Here is a 23,041-nt window from a genome sequence, read left to right as displayed (position 1 = left end):
AACTCTGGGAAAGGGTAAATCAGAACCAAAGAAATGTATCCTTTCATAGTAAAAGAAATTTTAAATAAAGGCACTCTATCCCAAACTCCCTGCTGATTGTGAAAAGGGAGATGGCACAAGTCACTTATTGAGCTAGATGATAAGTTTTAAATTTCTTTCACAATATTATTTAAATATGTATTTTTTTCTGTCTGAATAATTCCTAACAATCTTGCCTGCCATGACCAGGATTCAATGTTTATTAAACAACTTTCAAAAAGAGATTTTAGGACTTAGAGGCACACATTCTTTTTGGTCAAATGAATGATCTCTGTGAATTTCGGGCCTGATAAACATATTATTTAGTGTAATTAGGCAGTGATCTAAAGAACAGAACTGTGTGGGAAGTGAATGATTTGCCTTTCCTAAAGAAACTTCTTTGTGCATTTGTGTAATGTGAAAGGTTTTTCTTGAAAAGGTTAAAAAAAGTTCTAATCAACTTCTGTACATTATGTAGAACTTCATTTTCTAAACTCTGCAAAAGAAAGTTTCATATTTAATGGGAAATCATGAATTATTCCATTTATTATCTACTTCCTCCTTTCAAAGACATGATCTGGATAAAAGGAGGGGTGAATAATTTCAAAAAATACAATACATTTTTAATGGGAAGGTGCAAACTACAGATTCTCATGACTATTAGCAAGTATAGAGGAAACAGAATTTTACTTGCAAAAACTCATCAAACTCTTGCAAAGATAAAATACATGACATACTTTAATAAAGAAGAACACAGTGAGCTGAAGTTTTTCTTTTTTTTATGTAACTTGTTGTTTTTACTAAGTTTGGTCTTACGGTTTTCTAGTGCTTTCATTTCTCAGTAGTTCAACAATATTTAGTACTGAAGATAATGTACAAGCAATACACAACTGACTTTTATTTTTAAAGCACTCCACAAAGGTGAAGCATCTCTAACATACATACAAAAAGAGTCTGAAATAAAGACAGACAGTCTAATTTGCTTGGTACACTCATGACTTCCTAATAATTCTTACAGTGGATCCTTCTGAATTGTGTAAAATCCGCTCTTTTTTCCTCTTAATCTCTGTGTGGTCTGTTTGTCCTTAGACTACTGAGTAAGTTCTGGTGGGGACTTGAATGAGATACCATAAACAAAAGCAAAAATACTGTGGGAATTGTTCATAGCAATAGTGTAATAAATGCATATCCTTGTATAGGGTTTTATGATAATTCATAGCATCAGCTTGAGAAGATACAGAAAGTAAATAATTATGATTATCTTTTTCTAAAGATAGTTTTGCACACTGTGAAAGAAACCTGCAGAGAAATGTAATGACTTCTCCGATATCATGCAAGTCAAATGGAAAGGGTTCCAAACTCAGAAGTTTCTGGCTCTCAGTCCATTAGGTCAGCTCTGAAATAAAAGGGGAAAGTTGAGAAATACTTCACTTTGATAAATAATAGTCCATAAAATATGGTTGGAATTACTTTTTGTTAATGAACATAATTAATTTAGAAAGAAAAGCAGAAAGATTAATGAAGATAATGGGTTTTTTCTGATTATGCTTGAAATAATCACAGGTGTGTGTGCTCTTGCATGAAGAACGTTTTTATAAGGATAGCACTTTTGTCTTTATTTTTAGTGCTTCCTTTGCATTTATGTTTAGGGACAGATGATCCAGAAGTTCATTGCTAAATTTATATTTCCATTTTCTGGGTTAATGAGGATTTTTAATTATTACAGTACTTAGATTCATTTTAAAATACTTCTTCTGTGTCATCCTTTGATGTTTATAATTGATTAATTTTTCATTTTATGTAGTATTAAAGTGGCAGTGTAGCTTTGAACAAAAGGAAGCGAGTCCAATATATGTGTTCTTTGCGGGATGCTACTGACAGGTTATGCATCCACCTTTGCATGATTTAGGTTAAAGTGTCGTTTGACAACAGTCAGAGACTGTGAGGCAGTAGATGAAAAATACTGCATTGCTTATGCTGAAAGTTATTGTACGTACATATATGGTATAAAATATCTATATATTTATTTTCTGATATACTTTATTTTCATCTTTCTATTAATAGTTCTGAATACATAGCTCCATAAACTCTTTCTTACTTAAAAAAATCTGAATTGTTACAAAGGTCAATTTCAAGTAGGTGTTCTTCCCTCTCATGATATGTACAAATTGTCATGCAATATTTTTTATTTACTATTTAGAGTAGGGAATTCTTTTTATAGCATTTGGGGGTTTTGTGGATTTTATGCCTTTTGTGTTAGGACATTAGCTATTACAGCTCTATAACTTGGAATTAAAACACATGCATGCCACCCCAATATAATTTAATTCTCAGCCTTAGTAATCAAAAATTCTGATGTGTAAGCTAACCATCTATTACTACTTAATGGCATTTACTGTACTTTCATATCTTTCTTTAATGAGATTACTATAGTCTACAATTTAACATATTACCATCCAGTAAATATTTCATTAAAAGAAAAGTATTTAAACGGACAGTCTTTAAACTAGGATTAAAGTGGGCTGTGCCCTGATTCAGTTAAATAGCTTTGTAGCAGTAGCAGTATGTGGTGAAAATGTGCTGAGTACCTTGACCAACTGAGGGCTTGACTCACCAAAGTACTTATATATGTAAATTTTCACACTGAACTCAGATACTTAGACAACTCAGATGTATTTTCAAGTTAGCTATGTACCTAACTTCAGTGGATTGCAGCCCAGAGACACGACAATGTAGATTTCAACAGTGTGAGTACATGGGTTTATACCACTGTAACCTGGATCGTAGCAACGTCGAATGTGATAGTCAAATCTTCAGCTTCCATATTTACCAAGTAATTGCATAAATGCTTTTTGTCTTCAACAATGCCCTGCAGATATTTTAACTGTATTTTAGATATGGGTCACTAACAGTGTTGCAAAACTGTTATGCTTTTTGGCTGTCCAGCTATAACTAAATAATAATTCCTCTTTCAATTCTTAGGCAGAGTAGCCTGAAGTTATAAACTCCTACAGCATGCTTGGCTTTTTAGTGTTTTGTATAGTATATTTGTTTTTACTTAATGCATATATTTTTCAAATTTTAGTGAGGAAATTCTGGTGTCTCCTTGTTTATGCTGTGTTTGTTTGCATAACACAAAGTAGCTAAGTATTCACATACTTGATTTCATTTTAATTTTCTTGTAGATTTATAGACAGAAAATGTGGGGGTGAAAAAGTAAAATGTATTTGTTTAAATAAACTTAAGCAAAAATATCTCGATTATATTTTCATAATTTTGTGATCCTTATCTAAGGCATTTATATCAGTCATTGACTTGCCAGCTGCAGAAGGAAGTCCCCAGTGGATGAAACCTATTTGAATACAGTTTTTAAACATTGTAATAATTGGTAGAGTAATTATTTTACATTGGAAGTACACTTTAATATTTTATATACTATCATTGTTTAATCCATGCCATTTTGTGCTTTACAAAATGGGATTGCTACGGTACACTTGTATTGTAATCAGCAGCTGGCATTAACCTATGGTACTAATTAAATCCTACAAAATCGAAAGATACGGACCCTGATCTTAAAAAAAAAAAGAATCTGTCATCTGGAAATAGTAGACTTTTGCACTTATTTTGCATGTCTGTAATTGACCGCACCAGACAGGAGGCATGGAGAATTAAGCTCATGATAAATAATTCTGTTATGCTACACTGATTATTTTGATTATTTCTAACACTGGTACCTGCCTCTTGGCCTCTTAATTTCTTTTTTCTTTCCTCTCTTTCAGTGTAAAGGGTAGAATACAAACAGCCTTGTGCAGGATTTTAATTTAAAGGGAGTGCAGAATGGTACTGTCCCGATCTCCCAGCATTGCTTAAGAGTCTTGTGAAAGTACAATACCATAACATAGGAAGGTCCTTGAGATTGCAACAACAGTGTAATTTCATTAGCCTCACTGAAGATTAGTATTTATGATTTCTGCACTGGTAACGGCACATTAGAATCAGGTTTCTGTGATTCCTCAGCATGACTCTGGATTGGTTTAGAATAGCGATGATAATAATAAAAGAAATCCATATAAGAAAATTATCTAAGTAGCTGTATAGTTTAAGAAAAGTGAAGTGCCTGTAGCAATATCCAGGTACACTTAAAGCACAGTGTTAACATCAGCAGTGCCTTTTCAAGCTCGCAGATCCACATTCAATAAATAGCTGCTTCCACCCGTGTGATATTGTACCGCATGAAATCACCATCTATAACATGGTACCACTAAAATGGCAACTTTAACTTTTGGTGCTTATTTATTTGGGGCTGACAATTCTTCTGACACATGCCCCCCGCCCACCCCCCCCCGCGACACACACACAGAAGCGCACGGAATTTTTCAGCACCTCATGCATAAAATACTGCATCACAGTAACTGCTGATGTAGGACAAACGCAGGGTACCCAGCCAGACCCAGTAAGCGGACCTCATTTCAGTGTTTTACGCGGCCCGTGTAAAGAAACATCTGGCAACATCAACAGGGTTTCAGTAATGAGAGAGACGAGTGTACGGTCAGAAAAGCAGCGGGTTCTCAGCACTGTCTATGTTTAAGTATTATGGTTTTCATCTGTTGAATTTCATGGATTAAAAAAACCCAACCAAACAAATCCGCTTTAAATTAAAAAGAGATTTATTGGTCTCTTTGTCTTAACCATAAACACATAGATGTGCTCCAGATTTCATGAAAGATAATTTGGTTTAAAAAACACATCGGAACCCTTTTTCTCCTCGCACGCGCATGCGATCATTCAAAGGGGAAAGAGGACTTCAGCTTTGCATTCCTGCCGCGGGTCAATCTGGAAACCAACCACCGCTACCATCACCAAGCTCATTCTAATTCCACTCGTTTCATGGCTCGCAGGCGGGCAGCGCGGGCAGGCTTTTGGCCCTGTGCTTGCGCGGCGCGGGGCGGCGCGGGGCGGCGCGGAACGGCGCGGGGCGGCGCGGGGCGGCGCGGGACGGCGCGGGGCGGCGCGGCCCCGCCGCTCCCCTGCGCGCTGCTCGCAGCGATGCGCGCCCCGCGGTTCGTCCGTGTCGGTGCCTTCCTTTGTTCTGCGGCCGGGCCTTGCCGCACTGGCAGCTGCGAGATTAACACGTCCCGGCTGCAGTTTTGCAGATTTCCAGTAGGTGCCCCCAGAGACCATTAAAACCTCTTGAACGGCTGCGAGCAAAGGAAAGGCCGGTCTTTTTTCATTTTGCTTCTCGAAGTAACGTAATTGTTCAAAGGAAACCTGAAGTCGGCGTGGACGCAGTGCAGAAAACCAAACTTACTTCTTTAACAATACATCGTAATTTATTAGGTAGTCAGGTTCAAAAGGTTTCGTGTAAACTGGCTTCTTAATGTAGTAGAAGCATACTGTTAAGCGCTGGATTTTATGAAATAAATCATGTACCTCTAATTAGGTATCAGGTTTTGATATTGATATTAGAAGGAAAGCGATCTTCGGTTATGTAAAACATGAGGTGTTCTAACCTCTCATTTTACATGCTGCATGACATCATGAAAAGCAATACGAAAAGCATTTTGAGGATTGAGGATTTATAGTTTATCTCAAGGTATCATGAAAAGTTTCTTGCTGTCACCTACACCACTCCTCTGTTTGAAAGCACTGTTTGCTGGAAAAAAAGGACACTGGCATTTTCATCTGGAACTACTCTGATAACTAAAACAATTTCAGAATTCATTGCAGGCAAACTCTCTTACGTGTCACGAATACCATTCATCCCCATAATACCATTCCTTTCTAGCGCTATTTTATTGTTTGTGTGTCATCAGTCACTTGTGGCTTATATATTGCAGAAACTTGTGGAAACAATTGTATTATTTTGCACTTTGTTTATTTTCTGTTTTTAATTGTAACAGAGAGATAACTTATCTTTATGCCTCTAAAATTTGAATGGTTATAAAGAGCTTCATTGCTTGTGAGTTAAAATCAGTTATCTTTGCCTAAGAAAAAAAATGTGCTCTGTACTGTATGATTACTTCAGCATTATTTCAATTTTTTTATTAACTGGGATGGGATTTATTAAAAGAATATTGACACTAATTTTCCAGACTGACCTATTTTACTATATGTTTTGTTTTCCTGTATTGGTTTGCTAATAATGCTGTCTTGTGGGAAAAATGTGCTTTGACTTCAAGTGAAATGCATCTGTCTACAGGAAACAACATGTTACGTGGTCACAGTTTTTCTATTTATACAAATATTGGTACTGTGCTCAGTGAGTATGCAGTGAGTGTTAAAAATTAACTGAATGACATTTTGTTTAGTCACTGTCAAGATCTTTTAGTAGTACTTTCTTGTTTACTTCCAATACATTTAATGATCTAATACATGCACACATATACACATATATAGATCACATTACGTAAATAAATATGTATGTATGTATGTCTGCTATGCAGATTGTTATTCCACTGCTCTGAGTTATTTTACTGTAGGATTCAGTCCTAGGCTTTTGGAAGTTGGTAGGAATTTTCTACCTATATTCTTCAATTTTTTTTTAGTTAGATAGAATTTTAAAACAGAAAAAAGAAAGTATTTCATATACAGAGCAGAGAATACACTGTACAATTTTAACATAATATCTTTACAGTATTTTTAAGCTACATACTGTGCATCTGATATATGACAAATATAGCATACTCTGGCAAATTAAAATTTAAATGTTTAAAGGTATTTCTCATTTACTTTTCTAAGATAAATGTTGCAAATGTTTTCTGGTACAGAATAGTTATATAATTTCCCTTGTCTGTGTGAACAATGTGTGCTTTTCAATTTCAAAAACCACCTATTTATATATTAGACATAAATTCAGTACTCTCTAGTCTAAATCATATCAGGATTTTGTAATATTTTTGTGTTCAATTCTGCAACTGAAATGTAAAAAATACATGTGAAGGATTAATGTGCCTCTATGTAGTAATTAATATATTTTATTTTAATCATATTAAATACGAAATCATGCAGATTATTTACTACTTACATCTCACATTACTGTTTATTTCATTGACATCTAGCTAAGAAGTTTTTTGTATCACTTCCATCTTACCACTGTAGTTAAAGAACTGCAGTAGCTCTTTTAGGCTATAAGTATTAGTCTCATTAGGCTATTGTTTAGCATGAGGTCATCTGAATTTATTACATACACTATAAATTTCAGTTTTCAGAATTCCGTATTTATTTTAAAGCTGCTGAGAATTTGAAGTTAAATGGATTTTAATGTAAACAGACAGTCTTGAAAACAGTTTGGAAACTTAATGGAATATAGGAAACAAAATTAATACATCTGGGTCCTTCCCATTTTACCGGGACAAAGGTTTGTTTTCTCACACTAGATATCTACACCTGCAAACCCTTACATCTATACTTTGGTGTTGCAGGCAGTCCCATTGGACTCATAGTTTTCTCCAGGATAGGACACAATGATTGTTTCATGCCACATAAAACAAATATTTTTATTATTTCCATAAATAATACCTCAAAAGATATATTACCGCTTGAGAATATTTGATTACACAACTTTTTGACATGTGTATCTTATCAGGGTTTATGAATGAGATAACTTTGATGTAAATTCATCACTATATCATTTGATTTTAAAATTAGGGAGAAATTATCAAACTTTTGCATCAGTAAACCAGTCCCAGCTGAAGTTATATGCTAAACAGAAGCAAAATAATATCTGATGATTATGTTTCTGGCATAGCATTTGTTTGACGTTTTAAACCAAGCCATCATTCCCTACAGCAAAACTATTTAACATATACATTGTTTTGACATGTGGAATGTGCCTCGTTTTTCCCTGTGCACTGTTTTAAAGCAAACTCAGAGTTCATTGTGTTTTCATGAGCTAATGTAAACACGGGGCTTTTTTCCCATCAGTCAGCCTTTTTTACCAATACCAGCTGAAGAATACCAGTATATTTTTAACATGTTTTCAATATAGATATTGGTATTTATTCATTATTGCCATGTTTACTTCCCTAGGGTATGACATTCGTAACCGTATTTTAGCAGAGCGTTTTCTGAGCAGGGGAAAAAATACCCCTTCGCTGCTGCTGAACTGCAGAGGTCTCTTCTTGAAAGCTGCTTTAGTTATCTGTACTTCCTTGGCCAGGTGGAGAACAGAACAGAGGTTTAAAGGCTTAAAATCTATCTTCCCTATTCCCAGTAACAGGAATTCATACAAGGAGAACATCTGCATAGACATGCTGCGACAGGGTTATCACGAGTCCTTCTCCGAGCTCTTCACTCTGATACAGAAGTGGAATGCCTTGAGGGAGGCTGCAGGGCCTGGGTCAGCCATATGGCAGCAGAAGTCCCTGGAGGAGCAGCCTGATAAGCTGGATCAGCTTCACCACTTTCTGACCAGGGCTGAGGCAGCCCAGCGAGCAGGTAAGTGGGGGGATTGTGGGTAGCAGAGCAGCAGGAGCCGCAGCCGCGAATGCCTGGGGGGAGCTTCCAAATTGTTTCATGTATGAATTTGAAACGTTACTGCATCTTAGCACATTTCAGCCTTAGTCAACTAAGCTGTATTTATAGAATAAATGATTAGGAACTGCAGATATCGGGAGAGGTTTTGTGAAGAGAAAAAAAAAAAAGGAAAGCCGTGTCGAGTGCATTATGATATCATCAGAAATGTTTGATGTATTTATAGCTTTGATAACATCTCAATTATTTTCTCATAGTTTCATTATTTATTGTTTTTCTTTCTCCATTGATTTGAGTAGCTGGTTATGTATTAGAAAAATTTAATAGGTGAAATGCTGTTTCACACAGTAATAGTTTTATAAATCTGATTTTATTAAATAACCTGTCTGCTAACTGTGTTTGGATTTGTGACTGACTTAAAAAGGATTGTGAACATGTCAAATAAAATGCAGCACACAGATGTAACATGCCACCTGTGAATTACTAGATATTAGTGAAGACATAACTCCAAATTACTGTATTTCCTCTATTGCCTACTATTTACTAAGCGCTCATATTTATCATTTCCTTTTACTATAAATAGTAACATAACTTACTCTGTCTTTCTCCTTTGGAATAATTGTAGGGGTGGAGGTAGATAAAGCTCTAACTGCAATCCTGTTTCACAGCTGAGCTGATTTCACTATAGTTGGCTTGTTTCAAGTTGCATTTTGATCATTACAAATATGAAAATCTACAGTAAAGCTTGTGAGTTTGGAACCTAAGCTTTTTGACTGAAATTTAGAAACGGACAACTTCATTTAAAAAAGGAAAAACAAAACAAAAAAAACCCTTTCAGCACTTAAAAAATGTTAATTTAAAATGTTTATTTCATGTTTCCTATGAAAGCCAAAAGTTGTGTTTCTTTATTTAATTCACTGTAATTCTGGGCAGGAAGTCTAGCCAACCCATGATTGGAAGGAATCTTCAGATTTGTTTCAAGTATGATTGAAACCTGAACAGGCACCCCTGTAGCTTGCAGGAGTACAAGAGAAGTTTTGCACTCAGACTGCCCTGACAGAAGCATACTGCCAACACTGCGATGTTCAAAAAGTAGTAAATACGGCTATCTTGATGGGCCTGTTTCCTGCAGCTCCTTGAGGAGCCTTCCTTCAGTGCATGATATTTTTCAGTGTTACAAACTGATGTGTGACAACAGAGTTGGCAAATATGCTCCCAGCGAGTCAAGGTGCTGCTGACCGTGCAGTTTCTGCCCCTGTGAAAGGCAGGGGCCCTTTCTCTCACTGAACCCAGCATTCATTCTGTGCTGGGCTCTGTAAGCCTTTCACCTCTCACAGAGACAACATACCACCAATTGTCTGACTGATTGTACCTTGCCTCTAGGAGAGAATATCTCCCAGCTTTGCCTGTTAGAGTTGGTTGAAATGAAAGAAGAGAAAATAATGAGAATGTGCCAATAGAGTTGGCAAGCATCTTTACTGAATTGCTAGATCAAGGTATAGTTAGTTTTGATTTTTTCACCAGTTTCAATACAAACCTTTGCACAAGTCTCTTGTTTGTTTTAAGTGAGGCTTGAGTCACCTGGCACATGAAGAGGCAGATGTTAATTCATGTTGCAGGTGTTAGAGCTGGTAGTGCTGGAAGATAACGTGTGAATTATGCAGCTCATCAAATACTAATTCAGTATTTCCACTAATCCAGTTACCCTCTGATTCTAATCAAATTGCTTGGGGCTCTGGCTTATGATCTCCTGACAACTCTAGTTGACACCATTTAAGAAGTGTTCAGCAGTTCACCTCAGCTGGAACTTACCATGATGTAGCAGTCACAAAAGCAGCTGACCTGCATTTGCTCTTCAGCCACCACAGTTCAAGCTTAAAAAGCTGAAAGTAATATCTGGGCCTGCAGATTGTGAGAGTTTCACAGTGTGGCTGATGTCACTAATACTAGGTTAGCTGAAGGTTTGCCTGCCTCAGGTATGCTGTCCTGAGCTAACAGTTGTGTTGAAGAAGAGGTAGCAGGTATAAATTATGAAAAAGAATATCTTTATGACTTGCAAGTTTGCTGACAAATTTAAACTTCATGAAGGGATTGTTTTTGAACCTGAAGTGGTAAGTGGAAAACAAAACTTCACTTACTATGCCAGCAAATAATTTTCTTATTTGTTATTTGATTTTTCTCACCTCATATTTTTGTATCGTAGAGTGTTGCTGTCTTAATTGTGAATATAACTTAGAACTGCTGCTCCTAAGTTTGGAGTTTTATGGTTGTTACCATAGTGCACAGAGAAAGCTAGATATTCATTTGCTTTCCATATTTATTGGTGGAATATGTTAATATTTTCATTTTTTTGATAGTTTGTAGTTGTAGGACGCTATAATGCTGGACTTAAATTCTTTGCTTGAACAGAATCAGCTCCATCCATCACAATGTGGATGCTGATACCAAAGAGTGATTATTTTCTTTACTGCTGGGTTTGAAAATAGTGACATTTTCTTTACCAGCGTTACATTGTACAGACCATTTACCTTTACATACACCAGTGAATGTTATCTCTGTTTTTATTTTTAGTGGAACATTTTGATTGAACTTCAAATCATACAGGAGTCATCTTTTTTTAAATTGGCTATTGCCAATATTATACTGCGTGCAAAGAAAGTATCTTTTTTGCTGTCTAACTTAATCTCATTGTCATTGTATTTTAATACCTCCCAAGTATTTAAAAATAGAGAGCTAGCATTAATCCTTGCAGCTTCTCAGAAAAACAGCTGACAGTTATTTTGCCCTAGGTACAGCATTATCCCAAAAATGCTGGCAGAAATATTGGCAATACTTGACTGCATTCCTATTTAGTCTTTTTTTGATGCAAATAATGTAAATTTTTCTGACTTCAAAATTGAGTTCTTTCTAATTATTCCTTGATCTTCTTTTATTATTATGGACTAACCTCTCTTTTTATTAGTTCTGGTCTCAGTAGCTTAAAAAAAGAGATAGTTTAGCTGTTAAAATATGTATAGTTGTAGGGTTTTTTACAGAAGAATGCAGGATAAATGCCAAAGCAACATATCTGCATAGCTCAGCATTTGATATATGCAGTTATTTCTTGGCACAGGTATGAAACCACTTGGCGCAGGGTTTTTCTCAAAAAGAAAGTTATATTTTGAGGCCATGGAATGCCTGCTCAATTGCCTGCTTGCCTGCCTGACTGTACTGCTCAGAGTAATTTCACTTAAAGGAATAATTGTCCTTGAAAGGTATAATACGGTGCTGGCAGGTTATTGTTGTTCTCCCTTTGAAGAGCCATAGCTCCCTAGCCCCTACTCAGTACTGTTCTGTGAGTTAGCAGGAGGGAGAGTTTGAAGCTGCAGTCCATCCTTGTCTGACGTTGAGGGTTGCTAACTAAATACCCTTTGGCTGCTGACACCCTGTGAACAAATGATGACCATACCCTACAGAACTGAGCAGAATTCTTTTTCTGTATTATCTGTCTAAGACCCAGACAAAATTTGACTCTATATCTCTCTGTTTGGGTGAGTCATGGGGAAAAAGTAGGAACAAAGTAAATCCAACTATGAAGCCTTTTACTTACATTTTGGAATTTTTGAACAGCACCCAGTGTAATGTCTGCCTGGGAGAACAGTTCATGATAACAGTAACGTTGCTGTTGCTCAGATAAAAATATCTAGAAGTGAAATTAAAACCTTTAAGCTGGTATTTGCACAGAGTTTACCATATGAATGTCATGCCTTAACCCCAGCCAGCAACTAAGCACCACACAGCTGCTCACTCACTCCCCCCTGGTGGGATGGGGGAGAGAATCAGAAGAGTAAATATGAGAACTCGTGGGTTGAGATAAAGACAGTTTAATAGGTAAAGCAAAAGCCGCGCATGCAAGCAAAGCAAAACAAGGAATTCATTCGCTACTTCCCATTGGCAGGCAGGTGTTCAGCCATTTCCAGGAAAGCAGGACTCCATCATGTGTAACGGTTACTTGGGAAGACAAAACACCATCCCTCCCCACCCTTCCTTCTTCTTCCCCCAGCTTTATATGCTGAGCATGACATCATATGTTATGGAATATCCCTTTGGTTAGTTGGGGTCAGCTGTCCCAGCTGTGTTCCCTCCCAGCTTCTTGTGCACCCCCAGCCTACTCGCTGGCGGGGGGGGGGGTGGGAAGCAGAAGAGGCCTTGACTCTGTATAGGCACTGCTCAGCAGTAACTAAAAGGTCCCTGTGTTATCAACACTGTTTTCAGCACAAATCCAAAACATAGCCCCATACTAGCTACTATGAAGAAAAATAACTCCATCCCAGCCAAAGCCAACACAATTCTTTAAATCACTACTTGGCCGCCACAGTCGGTCTTATTGTTTTAAAATGCATTGCCCATTTACTTGTTGGGTCTGTATGCTCATTAGGCTAAGCCACTTCTTTGAATCATCTCATCAAAGTATTGTGTAGCTGTTTTTAGTTAGTTAGTTAGTACTGAGCCTACCAGAAGAATGATTGATAGTATGCAGATTATACTGTAAAGTATCAGTTGTGTGTTTTAGACTGAGGCCAGCCTCTCAGGGATAGTGTGCCAAATCTGTTTTTTGTCAAATTTGAGGTCACCTGTTCCAGTATTATTTCAGAAGGGCTTGAAAATTGTTGCTCTTCAGCTTACATCTGAATTACGTGTTAAATGTAGGCTTGATCCCCAACTGAATCCTTACCTAGGACTAGCAGAGCCCTTGAAGGGCTTATATGATCAGTGCTTGCTAGAGTGAGCTGGTTTACTTGTATTGTACAAGTTGAAAGGGATGCAAGGCAAGTTACAGCTCAAGAAGAATTAAAGGGAGAGGTGTCTTGGATATTGGCTCTACTTTGCCAGAGCAGGGGAGCGAAACCAGGGAAAATGCCACAGTTCAGTGGCTGCAACATGTATTGAACAGTCAGCACTATAGTGGCAGATCACTGTGTTCACTGTGCCAAAGCCATTGCAAGGAACCTATACTCGGGTATGAATGTGACTTCAAACGGGCAAGGCACTGCTTATTAGTTGATTATTGGGGTAGCTGGTGGAGAGTAGGAGTTAAGACCTGGAAGCTGTTGCTTTTCTGAGATTCCATCTGCTCCTGGTCCCTGACCCCATGCAACCTTTCTGGTATGCTGTATGCTAAATGCTCAATCTGTGTGTGCGCTACAGGCTGCTGACCCTTGTTCTAGAGAACATCAGACACGCACAATTAGAAGGAAGTGCTAACTTGGCTTCTATCCTCACCTCAGTGTAGAGAAAACTTTTGACAGTATGAGTTATCATTATTTGTTGTTGTAAAAGATGACTTTTCATACAGTATATGAAGAAAGCATGAGTATTTGATGTGTTTGCACTGGAAAATCTTTCTTTGTCTGAGGTACTTAAGGTTGAAAACAGAGTTTAGCATTTTACAGTTGGAAAGCTTTTCTGTAAGATTTCACACTTATGCTTTAGGCTGGGCTAGAAACATTGCAATAACCATATTACCCACGCTATTTTGGGGAAAAAAAAAAAATGGAAAGCAGTTATGCATTAAAAAAGAAAAGGATAAACATACCAAAAGCTCTTTTAATGTTTGCTCAGAGGAGGCATAGTTTTGTTTGGGTTTGGGGGGATGGGGAAAGGAACACTGTTTTATTTCCTAATCAAGTTTGTCCTTCTCTATTTAATATTGTATCACAGGAAAAAATGCAGCAGTTGCTAGACACCAATGGAGGATTTTATTATTTTTGTAATTATCTTACAAAAAATTAAGTGATTCTGCCTAGGAAAGAAGCCAAGCCTTCTCAAAATATAGCCGATTGTAGAACTACCATTGACTTCAACAGAAGCAGCATCTCTTAGAAAATTTCAGTAGTGTATTTTCATTGCAAGGGCTTGGAGCCCTCCTTTAGCATCCCAGATTACCAGTTAATTGCCTTCTATCGTTATCATTAGATAGCTTTATCCTTACTTGGCAAAACTATATCCTAACCGTTTCCTTAGCATCTTTGTATAGATTGTACTTTCATTGAATATATTCCCCTTATATACCTAGCAGTGTTGGGATGCGTGTGCTCTGTGTACACCCTGCCTCATGATATCTAGGAAACAGAGGCTCTGCCTGAAACTTGATGGTGACAGCATGCTACCCCACAGCAACCTTTCTTCATTTGTATGCAAGTCCAGCTTATGGATAAACTTTCTGGAAAAAGGAATGGTGATCCTCTACCTCTAGGTGTAGAGGCGTGATTGGCCTGAGCAAGCAAATGGGACTGATTCTTTGCCGTGTATGGATCCTGGTGGAAATAAACTGATTGCAGCACCATATTCTATTACTATTCATGCTTCTTTGTGGCCCAGCAGCTGCCATCCTGGATCTTTCTGTGTGTGAATTCTTAACAGCATCAGCTGTCTTGCTACTAAGTCACTGGTATTGATCTCTCTGGCAAAAGAAAAATGAAACTTCCAGTATTAATGGTGTCTCATTCTGACATCAAAAATGACTCTTAGTGGCTTAATTGATCTTAGGCCATTCCTTTATATGTCTTCAAGAGTGAATGGTCAGTTATAATCAAGTCATACTCACTAAAAACAGCTAACTGAACTGGAAGATGAGTGTTACCAGCTGTTGAAAACTTTCTATATGGCCTTCATCTGGCAGGAATAAATGACTGACTGGTGGTTTTTTGAGTGGAAAATATTGAGCCATAAATGGATGTTGAAAAATTTCTTTCTGATACCTGTATTTTAAAAAAGAGAAGTTCTCTTTTCCATTAACAAGAACAACAGCCTCTTTCTTTTCTCCTTCAAGGTAAATACCAAACCAGGATCTCTTCATGATGTTGTTTTCATCTATTCTCTGAAGACCATTTCTGTACTTCTTTTCCTTTCTTCCACTACATCCTGTCACGAAGGAGATCATACAGATGTGGCAGCAGTTGTACTTAAATTGCACTAGTATGGCTTGCAGATCTTCTATATGTTTCTTTTCTCTCATCTTAGCTCTGTTGAGATTGTCATACTCGAACTCCACCTCACTATCCCTGTGCATTGCACTACTTAGTAGTTGTCTGGCTGAACACAACAAGCAAGCAGACCATGGATTTGAATGATCCTCTGTTCCATGCACACCTTTGCTTGCCAAGGGAACAGTTCCTGAGAAGAGCCCAGGAACAAAGATAACGTTCAGCAGGCCAGTCAGGGACTATGGCTTGAGCACAACAAGGGGAGATCCTTGACAGTTGAGATGCACCTGAAGAGATCCTGATGCAAGGCAGGAAATACTATATGTGTTTAATATATGGGGTTTAATGTTTAAGCTCAAGTCAAAGGGATTTTTTTTAAATCCCTGCTTAACAAAAAGATCTCAGTGAGGTTTGATAGGGATATTTTCCTTTTGTGCATAGACACCCAATTTCAAAGTTGTTTAGAATTGCAAAGTACAATGAAAAGAAAATCTTTGGAAAAGTTCAGATCAAACAAAATGAAAGAAGTCTGTTTTCTGTAATTTATATTCTGTGACAAAAATATAAAAATATTAAAATATTATTAAACCAATACTGCATGACTATCTCTTTGTTTTCTGCTTAATTTTTGTGAAATATTACCACCATTAATTTGGTAATTTGGCATTGAAAAAATGTTCTGTTGGGTAATTGCCCCTAAGATGTGTTCTTAGCCCTGCTTTGGATCTTCAGTTAAGTCCAAAACTGTGAACTAACAGGCCTTGCCATCTGCTCCATCAAGTTCTGCTTGTTCTGTGTAGCTGCCACTTTGCGTAGATGTTCATCTTTACGGTATTCTCACAATCCTGTGACTTAAATGTTCTGGAAGACCTGAATTTAGCTTCCAATGTTTTATGGAATTAATGTAATTTTTGAAATGTTAATGACATCAGCCTTTGAACATTTATCTATGTGCTTTCTTAATTGTTTCTTATTTAAAAACAGGAATCTGTCTTGCAAGAACCGTTTTACAATTGCTTGTGTGACTCAAACTTTTCTTTCTGTTCATTTGGTATCAAATTCCAGTGCTGTCATTCCTTCTCTTGTTAAGTGGTGCTGATAGTTATTTTTTTTGTATCAACAGATGCATAAAGATGACTTGTCTACATGTATTCTATTACTCTATTACTAGTAAGTGGAGAACTTACTATACAGAATCAGACAGGTCAAAGCTTTAACAACTGGGAGATTTTATGAAAGAAACTATTTAGCTACTCTAATATTTTTCATCTCCTGGGGAGATAAAAGTGCACTTTTACTAAGTCTGACATACTAGCTTTACCACTGTCAGGATAATCTCAATGTTTTTCTTGATTTGTAAATCAAACATTGAATCCAAAGGACAATACGGCTTTTAAAAGTCTGTCTTTGGGGGTTTATTTTATGACCAGCATATCTGGTCAGCCACTGTCCAAGACAATTGCAGAGAAATGGTTGTCTTTGTGCACTTCTCATTGTTATTCACCGGCAGGTTAGTCATCAGAGGGTCACATTAAAGTTCATTCAATCAAAGCTGTGGCAGTAGCAATAGTCCGCCTCAGGTCAGTTCCATCTCTTGAGATTTGTAGGGCACTACCTGAAGTTATTTGCGTAATTTTATGTAACATTAGTGCCTTGATACTTTGTAGCAAAGATTTCAAAGGCAACAAATCTGTATCTAGTGTTCTACCCCAATGACAATCCAATTATCTTTCCCTTTACTGTGTTATTGTAACCATTTGTATGTATCCTCTGGTATCTTCTAAGTTCATTTTCACTTAGCTGTAATCTATATATGATGTGTATTGTTACCTTTATTTTAGTGGTTATAATTAGGTTTTGTATTTCTCTGTTTGTGTGGTTATTTGTTTACGTACTTGTAATTATCATGGGAACCTCTGCCTTTTACTTTTGAGAGAATCTTTAAAAGTGCTCCCTTGTGCTGCAATAGATGTTTAAGTTGGGATGAGATAAACCACAGCCAAGATGTATCTGCTTTTCTTCATTGAGAGTAAAGGGATCCTAGGTAACCCATGCCTGTCCCTAGTATAAAAATATATAAATATATAATTTTATATATTTTAATGGAAATTATTAAAAATGTAGAAATATGAGGTACCACTTCATGGAGGAAAAACTCTTGACAAAATAAATAGGAAAGCAAAATAATAAATAAAAAAGCAAAAGCAACAAAAATGTATTGTTTACCATTAAAGAGGAATGAATTTGTGAATCAAAAGACAAAACCAGAGGGTGTTCAAGAATGGGGAAAAGACATTTCAGCTTGATTTCAGAAAATTTTAAGCAGGGAAAATGCAGCCAATGTTCTACGAAATGGCCAAGACAGATAAAAATGGAGGAGAAACAAATACTAGATAAACATCTTGAAGACTGCAGACATGATTAGGTGGTAACAGGATTCCTTCAGAAGATGGAATAAAGTTCTTACCGTGTTGTGCAGCACACTGACTTCAGAACATCTTGATAAAGTTATTCAAAGAACTCAGTCAAGACAACAGACAGAATGAGAGATTTAGATTACTTTCTATTAGACCGTATGTAATTTGTCATTTTTAATTTTGAGACAGAACGTACTAGAGATGAGGCTGAGGAAACACTCTCTTGTGTGGTTTAGTGATGCATTCAAAGTACTTTTTTGAGTAACTGCTGCTGTTTGTTCCAAACAATGCAAGTGACTCACATAGATGGGGGAATTTACAGCCAAGAAATTACTTTTTGAAAGTTGGATTTTCCCCAATTCTTCCTGCAGATAACAAAAGAAGATAACTTAACTGCATCTTTCGGTCAAACTGTTTTGATATGGTATCATAGTTTTAAAACACTGAGGAAAGATCTGGACTTTGAATGAGATCTTGCCTGTATTGAAATCAAGTTTTTTTTTCCCCAGTTGATTTCTGCGTGGTGCTCCATACCCAGGAGTAAGAGGGGTTTCTTTCTTTCTTTTCCCCCTTTTCTCTCTTTGTTGAGCAAAGCTTACAAATTGCAGAACTCCTGAAAGCAACACAGTTCTGTTCACACATCTAGCTTAACCAAACAGTCTCTTATCTGCTGCAAGATTTGTGGTTCTTAACTCCTCCTTTACCCAACTACATTAAAATTCTTTAAAGAACTGGCTGTTTGGATTCCGTTCATTTAACAGCCACAAACACAGTAAGTAGCCAACAAAAACTGCCATGGAATTTTAGCTAATTATTCCCATTCACATCTGACATGAGCAGAGTTTGGAAAGAAAATTCATTTAGTTTAGCCAGTGATAAATTTATCTGTGAAACATACAGGTTCATGCTGTACTTTATTATCTCATAGATTCTTCAGCATCACATAGGGAATATATATTTCAAGTCCCCCTTAGGATAGGAAGAAGCAGTATGATAAGAGTTGTCAGGTAAGTTTTAGATCTCTACTCCAAATTAATACAGTTTTGCAATAATCCAAAGAGGATTTTTTGTGGATTTTTTTTAAAGGTGCTTTTTCTGAGAGAAATATCTCTAATTCCACAGAAGCTCTCATTCTGTAATTTTAAATTGTGAATAATATATTTGTTAATAATTTAGTAATGCTGCTTAGATTTGGAACTTCCAGTGTTTTTACAAGTTTTAGGGATAGTGTGTGTTCATTTAGCTGTCTGAGATGATAGAGTGAGAACTAAATGTGGGGTTTTTCTTCAGATCACAAAGGAGATTTCTGACTTTGAGTCTCCCCTGCTTTCCACATTTGTTCTGAGAGCAACACCTTGGTGAACTGTCTTTTTCAGGGCAAGGTGTAAAATTTCAATTTGTCCTTAATTTCGATGAGTGATGAGGTGCTAAAAATGGGAATATACATGAAAACTCAAAGCCTTTCTTGTTAGTCTTACTTTGAACATATTTAAAATGGTATGAATTAATGGACTGTGTTTGCAGAGTGTTTTGTTTGGTTCTTCATCTCCGTCACCACAATTGTTACCTCAGACCTGTTATGAAAGCTCTTGGTGCCTTTTCAGGTCTCAGTGGCTCAGACAAACACTTCTCCAGCAGTGACTGTGTGCTCTTTTTGCTCACTCTAGCATCTCTCTTTTGACTAGCCAATGTCTTATCCAGGTTTTTCATGTTTCATTGAACTGAATTTTGGTTTTGCATACAGAAATGAGAGCAATTTATTGTGGTTTTGCTAAAATAAGTTTTCAATTCTGCCTAATTCGTAAAGTTATCATTTTCCCCTTATCATATTTCTTTGAGTAGACATGTAGGAGAACCTGGTGGTATTTCAGAGGTGGAAATAGAAATAGCTCTTCATTTTCATTATGTGGTTATTGCTGTAATATGTGAGATTTCTGAAAGCTGATGATAATCTAATATTTTGATTGCAATTTTTGTTTTTAAAGGGCACTACGAGGAGGTGTACGATAACCAGCTTAACTTGGCCTACTGTTTCAAAGACCCTGAGGACAAATGGTTAAGTAATTACTTTTATGAGAAATGCTTTAACACTGCTCAACTAATAAAAATTGATGGTGGGAAGAGAGAGGCACAAGCACATGCAAATATGGGTCTCATCAATGAGGAACAAGGTAAGTCACTGAGATCATAAATCTACACTGTATCAGCACTGAAACAGTCATATTTGGCAACTTGTGTTTCTTCACAGGGCACAGTATTTCAATGTAAAGTTGACTTGCAACCATACTTTAAAAGAAGTTTTTAAACTTGCAATTTTTGGTTTTTGGAGCAGCAAATAGGAAGACAAAGAAGTCTATAATTATTCACAGACCTGTTACCTCTGTTGACTTTCTATCTACAGTCAAAAGCACTCAGTCAGATAAAAAAAAAAAAAACCACAAGTTTAAAGGAAGCATTTGTTTAGTGCGAAGGTTCTTTGGGTTTGACCTTATTTCCTTTTGCTTGTTTTTGACAAAAGACTGGTAATGCTGCCTCAGGCCACAGGTGTTTGAGGAGGATGGCATCTGTAGTTACACAAACTGGGTTGATTTAAAAGAGGTATGAACACATAATTCAGTTTAATCATGCCTCCAATTTACACTTGGATAAAACAGCCTATATTCTTGTGTTCTTTTCAAAAACTGCCTTCTGATTCTCTTGAATGAAAATTACACCATTTGTTTGAACATGACCGCCACATCAGATTGATACCACAAGTTCCATTTCTCCATTCATGCACCTGTATCCTCAAACTGGCAGTCTCTGAAATTAGAAAGGGTATTAATAGAAGTAACTAGAATCAGAGAACAGCCCAGGCTTGAAGGGACCTCAAAAAGATCATCTGGTGCAACCTTTCATGGGAAAGGGAGCCTAGATGAGACTGTTTTAGCACCCTGTACAATCACATCTTGAAAACCTCCAGCGATGGGGACTCTACCACATCCCTAGGGAAGCTGTTCCGGTGAATGATTGTTCTGCTGTAAAAAATATTATTTTCTTATATCAAGATGAACCTTGTTTCTATATTTAAAAACATACAATACCTTTCATGGCAGAGGGGTTTGTGTGTGTATAGCAGGCTGGGTATAAAAAAGGTGTTTTCCTTTGTTTGTCTAAAATCCTTTCATGTTATGGGAAGGCAAGCAATGAGTGAGCCTCAAGTAACTGAATAAAACCTTCCAGTTCTAATTCTTAAGTGTACTGCATGCCTAACCATTGCTTCAAATATATGTGATTTGTATAGTCATTACGGTTTTGTTTTTAAGTTTGATTTTGTGGGTTGAAACCATTCCAGCTTTGAGCTCAGCTTGTGGCTGGTTTATCAAATAGAATGGCTTTTCTTAGAGGGAAAAAAAAAGATTTTTCACAGAAACTGAAATATTTTGTAGAAATAGTGTAATTCCAGTATATGTCTGACAGAATGGGTGGGCTTTGAAAGATGGCCTAATTTCCCAGCAAAAACCTGGACATAAGACATAAAACCTGCAGCCTTTTTCTTTTTTTTTTTTTTTTTTTTCTTTTTCCAGTTGAAAGGTTATTGTCCTGGTTTTTCCCCATGTTCTTTTAAAGCTGAAACATCACAACTTTTCAATATTTCTTCATATTTTCTAGACTGCTGGTCATTCACACTGTTTTCCTCTGAACTGTTGTCATATCTTTCTTGCCTGCAACACCTAGAGCTGGATTCAGTTTTAAAGTTTGAGTTTATACCAATAATCAATAAAATGGAAAGATTACTTTTCTTACAAGTTGTGTTTTTATTTGTGTTTTCAGGTATAACTACTACATTTTTTGTTACAGCATAAATTGCATATTCTTATTCAGTTCATGATCTTCAGTAACCTCTCCATTCTTTTCTGAAGAACTGTTAACTAGCTATTCTGTTCCCCGTTCTGGGATCACCAGTTAGTTCTGCCTAAATGCAATATGTTGTTTTCTTCTTGCACTGAGTAGTAAGTACACTGTGCTTTGTAGGCAGTTTCTACACATTGTCAAGATTGTTTTCAATTCTGAATTTGTCCTTCAACATGCTTTCTCTTCTTCCTAGTTTGGGATCATTTGAACATTTAAAAAGCATTTTTCTATCCTGTAATTGAGGTCTTTAATGAAAAACTAAGTAGTAAACTGGACCTAGGACAGGCATCTGTGGAATCTCACTGAGTACCTTTTTCCATACTGACAGTCAACTCCTGATAACCAATGTCTATATAGTATTTCCTAACCAATTTGCACTCACCTGATAATAGCTGCAGGTGAACTATGCTTCCCTAATGCTTTACAAGGAAGTTATATGACAGTGAGAAAGAATTTACTAACTTAAATAGAAGATTGGTTTGATAATATTTGCTCTTGATGTATTGGCATTGGCTATAGTATTTTTATTTTTTCTCTAAATGCTTGGGAACAATCTGTTTGACTATTTATTCCAGTATTGTTCCAGGAATTGAAGTTAAGCTAAATCCAGTTTCCCAGTAAATAAGATAGCACTTGCTGAAAGCCCAGCCAGTCACAACCAAGTCATTTTCATTTTGAGGGAAAAATGCTTGATTAGGTTATCTGTCTTGATACTCTGTAGAATAAAATGATTGAAGTTGCTGGATTTTTTGCAACCTTTTCATTTGGTCCTTCAGTTGCTAAAAAAAGAGATGATTTTAGGAAGGTGCGTAAAAGCAAACATCCCTATCTATTTGTAGCTTCAAAGGCTCGTACTGAGCATCGCTAACTACTGTTATCGAACCACTGCCTAAAAGAAATTTAACATTTCCTACTTTTATGATGTGTTAAGCAAAAGTTGTTGAATGCTTAAATATCTTTAAGCCCATTACAAAAGCACATAAGTAAAGTTATAAAATACACTTCGAGATGTTCAGAGGAGGGGAAATGCCATTTTCCTGCTGTAAAATATTAGAAACTTCCAGAAGAGAGGCTGCTTATTAACATTGGTAAGGAGAGATGAAGCAAGGTGCATTTTCACTGCACAGGGTAAAGCGCCCCTGAATCTGCAGGGTCTGTCTCTTGCAAATATTTTAATTTATTTCCATAGAAAGAGGTGAAAAAATGAAGAAGCTGAGAGAGTAAGCATAGGATTTGCTTTGAGGGACCACTGAGAAAAAGACAGCAGGTGTATTC

General features: G+C 36.7%; 1 protein-coding gene across 1 annotated transcript in view; it reads left to right on the top strand.

The window, feature by feature from the left end:
* TTC29 (tetratricopeptide repeat domain 29) overlaps window positions 1-23,041 on the top strand; it is an 85,348-nt gene that overhangs the window by 10,101 nt on the left and 52,206 nt on the right. The window contains exons 3-4 of the mRNA XM_075709439.1: window positions 8,231-8,454; window positions 19,858-20,043. Of these exons, the coding sequence (XP_075565554.1) occupies window positions 8,231-8,454; window positions 19,858-20,043 (410 nt within the window). The remainder of the gene's footprint in view (window positions 1-8,230; window positions 8,455-19,857; window positions 20,044-23,041) is intronic.

The sequence above is a fragment of the Pelecanus crispus genome, chromosome 4 (genome assembly GCF_030463565.1).
Source record: "Pelecanus crispus isolate bPelCri1 chromosome 4, bPelCri1.pri, whole genome shotgun sequence".
In the NCBI taxonomy this organism is placed as follows: Eukaryota; Metazoa; Chordata; class Aves; order Pelecaniformes; family Pelecanidae; genus Pelecanus; species Pelecanus crispus.
This window is presented reverse-complemented; position numbering and strand designations above follow the sequence as displayed.